This window comes from Syzygium oleosum, unplaced genomic scaffold, assembly GCF_021117445.2.
Source record: "Syzygium oleosum isolate NSW1041296 unplaced genomic scaffold, Sole_v2.1 Sole_v2.22, whole genome shotgun sequence".
In the NCBI taxonomy this organism is placed as follows: Eukaryota; Viridiplantae; Streptophyta; class Magnoliopsida; order Myrtales; family Myrtaceae; genus Syzygium; species Syzygium oleosum.
This window is the reverse complement of record NW_026607506.1, coordinates 6,489,203-6,502,134: the sequence shown is the minus strand read 5'-3', so window position 1 is coordinate 6,502,134 and position 12,932 is coordinate 6,489,203. Positions and strand designations below refer to the sequence as shown.

At 37.3% G+C, this 12,932-nt stretch overlaps 1 protein-coding gene across 1 annotated transcript; it reads right to left on the bottom strand.

Annotated features, from left to right (window-relative positions):
• Positions 1 to 364: 364 nt before the first annotated feature.
• LOC130140832 (uncharacterized) lies at positions 365 to 2,170 on the bottom strand. The gene is made up of 2 exons (XM_056321357.1): positions 2,097 to 2,170; positions 365 to 819 (listed from the first exon to the last, which is right to left on the bottom strand). Exons 1-2 carry the CDS (start codon positions 2,140 to 2,142, stop codon positions 557 to 559), a joined length of 309 nt encoding a protein of 102 aa, XP_056177332.1. The 5' UTR covers positions 2,143 to 2,170; the 3' UTR covers positions 365 to 556.
• Between the last annotated feature and the right edge of the window lie 10,762 nt (positions 2,171 to 12,932).

Here is a 12,932-nt window from a genome sequence, read left to right as displayed (position 1 = left end):
TTATGTTCTTTTCCTTTTGTTCTGTTGATCCGATGTTAGTCCACAGATTTTTTTTTATTTGTCTAGGAAAACTTGTTGAGACCGGTTCCATGGACGCCCAAGAACCGGACCAGACCGGCGGTCCGATTCTCGGGTGAGTCCATGGAACCGACGGGCGATTCTCGGTTCCAATTTTTGGAACCGGTCCTGTAGCGGGCGGTCCACGGTTCCAGGGTGGGAACCGCTTATCCGGACCATGCACACTCCTAATAAGATCTAGTCCTCAAGAGAACTCAAGAAGAAAACTTCTCTATATAAAATTCTGCCCCTCTTAGAAATCTATAAGCAACCTTATATACGGTGCTAACCCTAATCCTAATCCTACTAAGATTAAAATTACAAAAATAACTTTAATTACTAAAAATTCGTCCAAAAATGGAAAAAGGCCTAAAAGTTCATCTAAACGACTCTAAATCGCTAAAAAACGTCATCAATCACTACTAAAGTAATGAGTATTGATCAGCGGCCCGTTTCCAAGCGTCAATCCAAATTTAAGCCAATTCGGAGTTTGTCAATTCTAAGTTCCTTCGGAATTTGCTAGACCAAGAGTAATCATGTTGCGCCAAGGAGCTTCAGAATCTTCAAGTTTCGAATCCAGATTGTCTCCATTCCAAATATCTTGAACCATGATGCCGACAGCTTGTTTGAATTCCTTCGCTCTCGCTCGAGTGATCGGGCCTAGCGGATAGAACAACGGGTCCCTAGCACCTCCTCCTCGATAGGGTTCGATGTCCACATCATTCCCTCCCCCATGCAAAGGATTTGCCCTCAAATCAGCGTCTGCATCAAAAAGAGTCAAATCAGAAACATTGAAAGTAGCACTAATACCATACTCACCTGGAAGGTCAAGCTTGTAAGCATTATCGTTGACTCTTTCCAACACCATAAATGGTCCATCTCCTCACGGTAGCAATTTAGAGTGTCGATGTTTGGGGAAACGCCCTGTGCGCATATGAACCCAAACCCAATCGCCGGGTTCAAACACTACTTTCTTGCGCCCTTTGTTGGCTTGCTTTGCATACTGCTCTATCTTAAGCTCAATATTCAGCCGCGTCTTCTCATGCAAAGTCTTCACAAATTCAGCTTTCTTAGCACCATCTAAATCCACACGCTCAGCAACAGGCAAAGGGGTTAAATCTAACGGAGTTAAGGGATTAAAACCATAGACAACCTCAAACGGTGTGAATTTAGTAGCAGAATGCACGCTTCTATTATAAGCAAACTCAACATACAGTAAACAATCTTCCCAAGACTTAATGTTCTTTTTAATGATAGCACGCAATAATGTCTCTAAAGTCCTATTAACTACTTCAGTTTGACCATCAGTTTGTGGATGACAAGTAGTAGAGAATAAAAGTTGTGTACCTAACTTCTTCCACAATGTCTTCCAAAAGTAGCTTAGAAATTTAGTATCTCGATCAGAAACAATGGACCTAGGCATGCCATGCAAACGCACAACCTCACGAAAGAACAATTCAGCAACATTCGATGCATCATCAGATTTATGACAATGTATAAAATGAGCCATCTTTGAAAATCAATCAACAACCACAAAATAGAATCCTTGCCATGCTTAGACTTAGGCAATCCTAACACAAAATCCATAGAGATATCAACCCAAGGATGCGTCGGGATAGGCAAAGGTGTATACAAACCATGTGGTTTAATCGTAGACTTAGCCTGCTTACATGCAATACATCTCTCGCAAACTTGTGTGACATCTCGTTTCATGTGTGGCAAAAAAAAATGTTCATACAGCACTTCATAAGTCTTATTGATTCCAAAATGCCCCATTAAACCACCACTATGTGCCTCTCGCACTAACAACTCGGGCAAAGAGCATATAGGCAAACACAACTTATTTTCACGAAAGAGATATCCATCATGCCTATAAAACTTTTCAAACGCAGCATGCTCACAAGCTTCAAATACTCTTTCAAAATCATCGTCGTCAGCGTATAAACCTTTGATATGCTCGAAACCTAGACACTTTGCTCCTAGAGTAGTTAGAATTGCGTACCTTCGAGAAAGTGCATCGGCTACCACATTTTCCTTACCTTTTTTGTACTTGATTACATATGGAAAAGTCTCAATGAACTCCATCCATTTGGCATGTCTTTTGTTCAACTTTTGCTGCCCCTCAAGTACTTTAAGGTCTCATGGTCGGTGTAGATCACAAACTCCTTTGGCCACAAGTAATGTTGCCAAGTCTCCAAAGCTCGCACCAAAGCATACATCTCCTTATCGTAAGTCGGATAATTCAATGTCGCTCCGCTTAACTTCTCGCTAAAATACGCTATGGGACGTCCTCCTTGCATCAACACAGCTCCAATTCCTGTACCAGAAGCATCGCATTCTATCTCAAAAGTAGTACTGAAATTCGGTAAAGATAACAAATGAGCATTAGTCAGCTTATCCTTTAACAGATTGAATGCTCTCTCTTGCTCTTCTCCCCATGTAAAACCCACGTGCTTCTTGATAATCTTGATTAAAGGTGCGGCGATGGTGCTGAAATCTTTTACAAATCTACGATAGAAACTGGCTAAACCATGAAAGCTGCGCACCTCTCCTACTGTCTTAGGTGTCGGCCATTCACGGATTGCTTTTACCTTTTCTTCATCAACCTATATTCCATCAGCACCAACAACAAAGCCTAGAAATACTAATTTGTCAGTTACAAAACAAGACTTCTTTAGGTTAGCATATAATTGCTCAGCCCTTAAAACCTGCAAAACAGCTCGCACATGCTCAATATGGTCATCAAGACTTCGACTATATATCAGGATATCATCAAAATAGACAACTACAAATCGACCAATAAAAGCACACAAAACATGATTCATAAGTTGCATGAAAGTACTAGGTGCATTAGTTAAACCGAATGGCATGACTAACCACTCATGTAACCCGTACTTGGTCTTAAATGCAGTTTTCCATTCATCCCCCTCTTTCATCCTAATTTGATGATAACCACTTTTCAGATCAATTTTAGTAAATATGCAAGCTCCATGCAATTCATCCAACATGTCATCTAGCCTAGGAATAGGATGTCGATACTTTACCGTTATGTTATTGATTGCTCGGCAATCAACACACATTCGCCAAGACCCATCCTTCTTTGGCACCAACAAAACAGGAACAGCACATGGGCTAAGAGACTCTCTCACATATCCTTGCTTTAGTAATTAGCTAACTTGCTGCTGAAGTTCCTTTGTCTTTTAGGATTGCTTCGATATACGGGTCGGTTAGGCAATGGTGCACCAGGAATCAAATCGATTTGATGCTCTATGCCTCGAATTGGTGGTAAACCTCCAGGAAGCTCATCAGGAAAGACATCTTCAAATTCCTGCAATAAAGACACGACAGAACGTGGCAAATTCGGGTCAAGTTCGTTATTAGTAAACAGTGCCTCCTTGTACAAAAGTACAAGTATCGGTCGGTCCAGAATCAAAGCTCTTCTCACTTCGCTCGATTTTGCATAGAAATTCTTTTCTCTCTTTTCTTTTCTCTCTCCTTTTCTCTCGGTTTTTACCACTCTACTCTTATCTTCCTCTCCTTTTACTTGCGTCTCAGAGTTTCCACGTAGGCCCTCAGTTTTATCACTCTTTCTCTCTCTCTCAGCATCACGTTGTAGTTTCAATTGATCTTCATACACCTCAGTAGGTGTCATTGGCACCAATGTATATGTCTTCTGATTCATCATCAATGAATATCGGTTAGTGTACCCGTCATGATGTACCTTTCGATCATACTGCCATGGCCTACCAAGCAAAAGATGCCCTGCTTGCATAGGTATAACATCACACATCACCTCATCCTTATATCGCCCTATCTCAAATGAAACTCGGACTTGCTTCGATACTTTTACTTCACCACTATCATTCAACCACTGCAATCTATATGATCTTGGATGCTTTGTAGTCTTCAATCCCAACTTCTCCACCATGGTACAACTTGCTACATTTGTACAACTACCTCCATCAACAATCAAGCTACAAATCTTACCATTCACCAAGCATCTTGTATGGAACAAGTTATCGCGTTGCTGGTGATGCTCCTCCTCTTTGACTTGAACACTAAGAGAACGCCTAACCACCATCAATTCACCCTTTGCTGGCATCTCAACATCACTACAATCCTCCAATGGTGGCATGTCATCATCCTCTTCCCCCCTCTCACTTTCTGATTCAACATCATTATGTCCAGTCATGATCATCACCCTCCTATTAGGGCACTGATTTGCCATATAACCCCTGCCCAAACACTTGAAACATTTAATATCACGAGTCTTAGTGTTAGGGTTTTCAATTTTACCTGAAACCGGATTCGAACCAACTTTGCCATCCTTCAAAGTTTCAGTCTTGATATTGTTTCCCTTCCAATTCGGCTTCTCGTCTCTCTTCCAATTAGACTTCCAATTCGAGCTTGAACCTCCACCACTCTTGTAATTTCTCAATTTAAGGTTATAATTGATTGACAACCTAACATTATGACAAGTATGCATTACAACGGATAGAACTCTACTTATGGAAACCAAGATTCTGATTGTATGGGCGACCAGAATCAGCGGGATTCAGATTTTGTCAACCAACGGCTACTCAATCCATTTTATACAAATCTGTCCAAGATGAAGATTGGAAGATGATCCTCTGAAGACTGTCCAATGGCTAATTTGGAAGTGGAAGAGTATAAAAGGAGATCTACGAGGAGCAGAAGGCGTAGAACGAAATCGAGAATCAACAAGTCCAAAGTCTGAGCATACTCCGATCCTTTCTCTTGTCTTTCTTGAGCTAAACACTAAAATCTTGAGGGATACTTTGTAAGAGTGAGTGTGTTAGATAGAGAGTCCTATCATACACAAGAGTGCTGTCACTCAGAATCTGTAATTCCTCTTGATTACATAGTAAAATCCAGCCAGTAGGCTGTCAGCATAGGAGAGTGGACGTAGGCTTGCTATAAGCCGAACCACTATAAACTTGTGTACAGTTTTTCTATTCCTTATTTCTTGCTTTACATACTGCACACCAAGAGCACTGTTTATATAAACTGTTTTTGAATCTGAATTTTATTCAGACTCTACTGTGATCAATTATTTCCGCTATAAATTGATCAAAATTGTTTAAAATCACCTATTCACCCCCCTCTAAGTGATCCTTGCTAGCTACATCAATTGGTATCAGAGCCTAGTTGCTCGTTTATTGAAGTGTATTACTTCTGAGCTAACAATCTATATGGCTAGCTTGAGTGCTCCAGGTCTCATTGAAGGACAAAGCAACAACAGACCACCATATTTCAATGGCAAGGAATATAGTGTCTAGAAGAACAAGGTGAAAGCATTCATCAAGTCAATTGATCACATGCAATGGGATGTTATCATCAGAGGAGTCAAACTAAAATCCTCTGCACCAAAATCTGATTAAAAAAAAAATAGAAGGAAGCACACCAGCAGATCCTCCATTATCTCAAACTGAGATATCAAAAAGAGAAGCTTTAGATTCAAAAGCAATTTATTCGTTCTATTGTGCTTTAGCACCTATTGAATATAAGAAAATTGCTTCTTGTGAATCAGCTAAGGATATCTTGGATACTCTCTACACTACATATGAAGGAACAGATCGAGCCAAGGAAACTCAAATCAATCTATTACTTGGTCAATATGAATCTTTTAGAATGAAGTCTAGAAAATCAGTTGCTGATATGTATGACAGATTTGCTGACATAGTAAACGGTCTTGCATATCAAGGACAACCAGTCTCAAATGCGATGAAAGTTAACAAACTTTTGAGAGGACTGTCAAAGCAGTGGGACAATATCAAAACATCACTTCGAGAGACTAAAGGATCATGCCTCTATCAGTGAATGAGCTAATTGGAACTCTTCAATCATATGAGACTGAACAACTGAATGAGGAGAATGAATCCAAAGGTAAAAAGTCAATTTTGTTAAAATCTAATATTGATTCTGATGATGCAGATTCTGAAGATGAAGATGTTGACGATGAAAAACTGGCTCTCTTCATAAAGAAGTACAAGAAGATGAAAAAGAAAGGAAGAAACTTCAAAGGGAAGAAGCCTTTTGAGAAAAAGAAGACTCTCGATAAAACAGAAAAGTCAAAGGAAGTAATCTGCTTCCAGTGCAGGAAACGTGGACATATCAAGCCAAATTGTCCACTTCTGAAAAAGAAAAAGAGCAAATTTGAGAAAGCAAAGAAAGCCTTAAAAGCAGAAACCTGCAGTAATACAGAGTGTGAAGACAGTGATAAATATATCTCAAACTTCTGTCAGATGGCCAAGTCAGACTCAGACTCAAATTCAGACTCTGATTCAGATTCTGATGCTGGAGTCGAAATTAAGGTAAAGTATCCTGAAATTTCAATTGAAGTGTCAAATTACATTGATGAATTATGCTTTGAATTTAAGGCTACTCTTAAAAGAATCTCTCAATTAAAAAAGGAAAATTCATTACTGAGACAACAGGATGTTTCACAAAAAGATAAAATCGATTTCTTTCAAAAAGAATTCCATCAAGTCAAGGAAAATCGAGATTTACTTTCCAAAGAAAATGCTGTTTTGAAAAAGGAATTTTCAAAAATTACTTCCAAATTTTCAAAAAGTTCAGAAACGTTAAAGCATATTCTTTCTATACAAATTTCTTACTATAACAAATCTGGTCTTGGATTTGTGAAGGAAAGCGACAATTTAATTGATTTTCCAAAAGTCAAGGAGAGATTAAAGCAAAGACCTCCTAGACAAGTTTATAAAAATCATTTCAAAAGGAACTTTGTCAAACCTGTTGGCCGAAGTGTACTCAAGTGCTCAAAATGTGGAGATCCACAGCACTTTGAGAATGAATGTCCTAAGGTCTAGAGACTAATTCGAAGAGACTTTGTTAAGATAGCCTATACTAATTCTCAAGGACCCAAACAAATTTGGGTACCAAAGAAAACTTGAGTGGTTATGATTTTTACAGGTTAGCACAAAGAGAAAAAGAAAGTGGTACCTAGACAGTGGATGTTCTAGACACATGATAGGAGATCCAAGCATGTTCGTTAATCTTCATAGTTTGAATGGTGGAAAAGTTTTCTTTGGAGGAAATAACAAAGGAAAAATAGTTGGTAAAAGAACAGTTGAAATTGGAAGACTCACAATCAATTATGTGTCATTGATAAAAGGACTCAACTACAACTTGATAAGCATAAGCCAACTATGTGACACAGGCTTCAGAATCAACTTTCAAGAAAATATATGCTCAGGAACAAGCAAAGATTCTTCTCAAACATTCACAAGAAGAAGACATGGCAATATTTATCTTCTTGATGTCAATCCTAACTCCACTCATTGCTTGATCTCAATCAAAGAGAATGAAGATCTATGGCACAGAAGATTAGAGCATATTAGTATGAAACAAATCTCAAAAATCTCAAACAAGAAATTGGTTCGAGGTCTGCCAGATTTAAAGTATAAGAAAACAGAGTTATGCAATGCCTGCACTCTAGGAAAACAAGTAAGAAGCTCGTTTAAGTCTATACATCATGTTTCCACTAATCATGTTTTGCAGCTTCTACAGATGGATCTATTTGGACCAACCAGAACACAAAGTATTGGTGGTAAGAAATATTGTTTAATTATTGTTGATGACTTCACAAGATTTACATGGATGTTCTTGCTTGCTCATAAAAATGAAGCATTTCCATATTTTTCAAGATTTGCAAAAAGAGTTCAGAATGAAAAGGGTTATACTATTTCCAGCATTAAAACTGATCATGGGGTAGAATTTGAAAATCAAAGTTTTTCAGATTTCTGTGAGGAAAATGGTTTTCAACACAATTTTTCTACTCCTTATACACCATAACAAAATGGTGTTGTGGAAAGGAAAAATCGTTCTTTGCAAGAAATGGCAAAAACTCTTTTGATTGAAAGCAAGATTCCTTTTCATTTTTGGGCAGAAGTAGTTTTTACAGCTTGTTATATCATTAACAAAGTTTTTCTTAGGCCCATTCTTGACAAAAACCCCCTATGAGCTTTACAAAGGTAGAAAACCCAGTATTTCATATTTTCATGTATTTGGTTGTAAATGCTTTATACTTAAAAATCCAAATGACCGTTCCGGTAAGTTTGATGAGAAAGCAGATGAAGGATTTTTCCTTGGATACTCCAACACAAGCAAAGCATATAGAGTTTTTAACAGAAACTCTTAGACTGTGGAAGAAATAATGAACGTGAGATTTGATGAAAATGTTCAGACTCAAAAAGATGAATCTAAACTATCTCACAATGTTCAAGAGATGTCTAAAGTTCAACAAGAATCCTCAAAGACCAGTGAAACAGATGAAGAAAGAAAGGAAGATTCATTCATCACATAACCAGAACCATCAGAATCTGATAATACTCAGAAGGATGGATTCGACAGAAACTGGAAACATAAATTCAGTCATCCGAAGAACCTCATCATTGGAGAAATAGAAGATGACATCAAGACTAGATCTAAACACAAGAAAAACATCAGCAACTTGGCATTGATATCAGAGAAAGAACCAAAAGGAATTGATGAAGCATTATCAGATGAAAGCTGGATCGAAGCTATGTAGGAAGAACTTGTGCCAAGACCCAAAAATCATCCTGTAATTGGAACAAGATGGGTATTCAGAAATAAACTAGATGACAAAGGGAAAGTCACAAGAAACAAAGCAAGGCTTGTAGCAAAAGGCTACTCACAAGAAGAAGGCATAGATTATGATGAAACCTATGCACCGGTTGCCAGAAGAAGTATATGTGGAACAACCACCTAGTTTTGAAGAACCACTGATCATATTTACAAACTCAAAAAGGCCATTTATGGTCTAAAATAAGCACCTCGTGCTTGGTATGAGAGGTTAAGTAACTTCATTCTGCAAAATGATTTCACAAAAGGTAAGGTTGATACAACTTTGTTCATTAAGAGAAAAGGTAAGGATTTTTTACTTGTTCAAATTTATGTTGATAATATTATTTTTGGATCCTCTAACGAACTGCTTTGCAAAAAATTCTCTAATAATATGCAGAATGAGTTCGAGATGAGTATGATGGGTGAATTGACATTCTTTCTTGGACTACAAGTGAAACAAACCAAAGATGGTACATTCATTTGCCAAGAAAAATATGCAAAGGAGATTGTCAAAAAGTTTGGATTGCAGAAGTGTAAGAAAACAGACATTCCTATGTCTCATTCATCCAAACTGGACAAAGATGAAAATGGTAAAAATGTTGATCAAAAGGTATATAGAAGCATGATAGGATCATTGTTATATCTTACTGCGTCTCGACCTGACATATTGTTTAGTGTCTGTATGTGTGCAAGATTTCAATCTGACCCAAAGGAATCACATCTCTCTGCAGTTAAAAGGACAATCAAATACATTGGAACTTATCCAATATTAGGTCTTTGGTATTCTAAAGAATCAGATTTTACTCTTACTGGTTATTCTGATGCTGATTTAGCTGGCTGTAAAGTGGACAGGAAAAGTATTATAGGAACATGTCAATTACTTGGAAATATGTTGGTGTCCTGATACTCAAAGAAACAAAGCACAGTTGCACTTTTTACAGCAGAAGCAAATATGTGGCCTTGGGAAGTTGTTGTGCACAGATTCTGTAGACGAAACAATAGTTACGAGACTTTACTATTGAAGATTCAAGTGTTGCAATCAAATGTGACAAGACAAGTGCTATCAATTTGACTAAGAACCCAATTCTTCGTTCACGAGCCAAGCACATTGAAATCAAGCATCACTTTATTAGAGACCATGTTTATAATGGTGATATGAATATTCAATTTATTGATTCTAAGAATCAATTAGCTGATATATTCATAAAACCTCTTGATAAGTCTTCATTTGAATATATTAGAAATAAACTATGCATTACTTACCCATTTTGTTGAAGTATTTGTTAGACAAGAATTTTTCAGACTCAAATAATCTCCGTCTGAATATCCATTTCAAACTCAAATGAAAGGTACGTCTTTAATTCAAATTTTGGCGGGTATATTTTTGACATTTCTGGCAGGATATTTTGGTACATGTTATTTTTTGGAAGCAAATCAGGTATGTATTCTAATTTATCTGATTGATTGAGTGTGCTTGAAATATTTTTCTCTATTTCCAAAATTCCTAAATAATAGGATCACATTTTATAACTTCTAAAAGAGGTTTTTCTTTCTAAAAGTCGTCTTCTTCTTTTTATAAAACCCTAACAATACCAACCCATTCACTCCCGATCATCACGACCTTCAGAGTCTGCTTCTCCTCCTTCTCCAAGAGCAAATCTTTTTGCCTCTGTGAATCACAATACCTTACAAGATAAGATCGACAAGAATCCTTAACAGAGACACAAAGACGTCAGAGAAATCAGAGTTCATGGAGATTTCTAATTCATCAGACACATAATCGGATCACCACCAAGATCCTTCAGAAGCGACACCACAAGAGCCACAACCATCATCTCCACCAAAAACTACGGGTAAAACTGATTTTCATTTCAGTAATATCAAACTTGTGTGGAAAGCATACGAAAGGTTGAAACGCAGCAATGCTTCTGCATCGGTTCTTCGTCAGTGTCTGAAAGACAACGACTTTCACACTGAAGAAAATCTTGTGCGAAGTTATTCTCAATTTTCCTCTAGAACTGGTCATGATTAGGCTAGTACTACTCAAAAGGAGACTATTTCCAAGAAGGGAAAAGAGAAAGTAGGGGAACCATCCACTCCCTCTGAAAAGAAATCTGTTCGTATAAGCCCTAAATCCACAAGTGGGTCTAAATCTACGATTCCTGATGATGATGCTAGACTATTTCATAATTTTGAGATGAAGGTTGGAATTGCGTCTGGTGTACAAAGTAATGGCAGTTTATTAAAAAATATAGAGCAAAATGTTTATTACCAGTTGCTACTTGCTAGAGGGATTATGAATCATCGTAGTATGGATTTCGACTATCTGGATAAGGCTGGCATTTCTGTGAAACATCTTTTTGAAAGATTGGGCATTTATGAATTCTGTCTGCAATCTGCACATGTATATGCAGAACTGACTGCTTACTTTTACTCAAATCTATCCATTTTGTCCACAAATTGGCTTCAATTTACTGTTGGTGATAAAAAAGTATGATCTGAAAGTGGAAGATCTGGCTCTGATTGTTGAAGTGAAAAATTACAAGTTCATTCCATTTGAAGTGAGCTTAGAAGATGCTTCCAAAGCAGCTTCAGAAAAGCAAAATTTTGCTAGAGGCTCTAAACACCATATCTCATATTCTGATATGATCAGAAGGACCGTGATCTTGCATAAGATCATTATCAATTGCTTAAAACCTAAAGCTGCTTCCAAGACTGACTTGTCTAAGTCTGAAATCAAGCTTATCTAGGCTATTCTGAATGGAAAGCTTTTCTCATTTCCTCACATCATCATTTTTCACATGTACAGAACTCTCCAGAAGGACAAGGGACAACTTCCTTATGGTGCACTCATCACTAGAATCTTTACCTTTTTAAACATTACTATTCCTGATGATTTGTGCAAAACCTCTGTTCCTTTGATGTTTGTTGGAGAAAAGATGCTTACCAAGATGAATCTTAAGCAATTCGATGATAGAAATGAAAGAGCAAGTACAGACAAAGGAAAGGGTGTTCAGCAGTCAGAAGCAAAATCTGTTGGCAGGAAAACTGACCAAGACAAAGAAGAAGGAAAAAGAGCAGGAAAAGAAAAGCAAGAAAGCAGACTGTGTCTTCAAGTCCATTAAGGGTGTACAGCAAGAAGAGAAAAATTCTTCTTAGAGATGAAGATGATGAATCAGAACACCTTAAAACAGGACAGAATGTTGGTCAAGAACATGTTTTAGCACCTGCTAAGAAGGTTTCAGAACCAGTATCTAGGGACTCACATCTGCAGCAACAGGATGATGTTTCACAGAGGACAAATATAAGTCAATCTCCACTTAATCCTGAAGAGACTTTGAATGAAAATACTACTGCAGGACAAGCAAATTTTCAGGGGGAGATTCCACCAGAGTCAAGGGATGAGTTCGAACAGAATACACCGGATAATGTTCAAGGACAGACCTTAGACAATATGACCATTCTAACCCTTCTGCTAGAAATAAAAGAGAAACAAACTGCACTTGAAGAGAACGTGAAGAATCTTCATAAAATTGCTGAGGAAAACAATCAGACTCAACGTTTTCAGGTAGAAAAAGACAAAGTAGAGATTGAGGAAGCTATTGCTCTATGTTCAACAAATATGGAGAAAGCTATGGGTCATTATTTTACAAAGATTGAGGAAGCTGTTTCTATCCTGGAGAACTTTCGGATTGTTCGAACCCCATCCAAGAAATAGCCTGTTTCATACCCTCTTTTTAAACCATTCTTATTTTCAAACTGGTTATGTAATTTTTTTTAACATTTGACTTTGTTAGACTGTTTGGATGGTTTATATCAGTGCTTTATTCGGGTTCTTATTGTTTTATTCTTTTTGCTGATGACAAAAAGGGGGAGAGATTATGCAGATATTGCCGTACTAACATTCCAATATGCAAGTTATACTCAAAAGAAGAGAAATACACAGATCTTAAGAGTTTGCACATTTATTTTTTATCTGTGTTTCATGCGCTTAATATGATTATTTTCTTCAAATTTATTTGATATTGATTGAATCTGCATGGAAGTTTTGTCACCATCAAAAAGGGAGAGATTGTTGAGGAAAACTCCTAATGAATTTTGAAGCTGACAAAACTTTCTATGTTTATCTTGTGAATCTGACATGCATTCCATTCCAGGTTACTATATTCTGGAAGTTCATAAGGAAATATTAGACTTTACAAGTTCTCAAAACTAAAAAGTTCAGACTCAGAATGAGAAGTTAAGACTTT

Coding starts and splice junctions, on each gene's coding strand:
- LOC130140832 (XM_056321357.1), bottom strand. CDS start 2,142: ATGGAGTTCATTGAGACTTTTCCATATGTAATCAAGTACAAAAAAG. Junction 820..2,096: donor TGTAATCAAGTACAAAAAAG/GTAAGGAAAATG, acceptor TTTTTGATGCAG/ACGCTGATTTGAGGGCAAAT.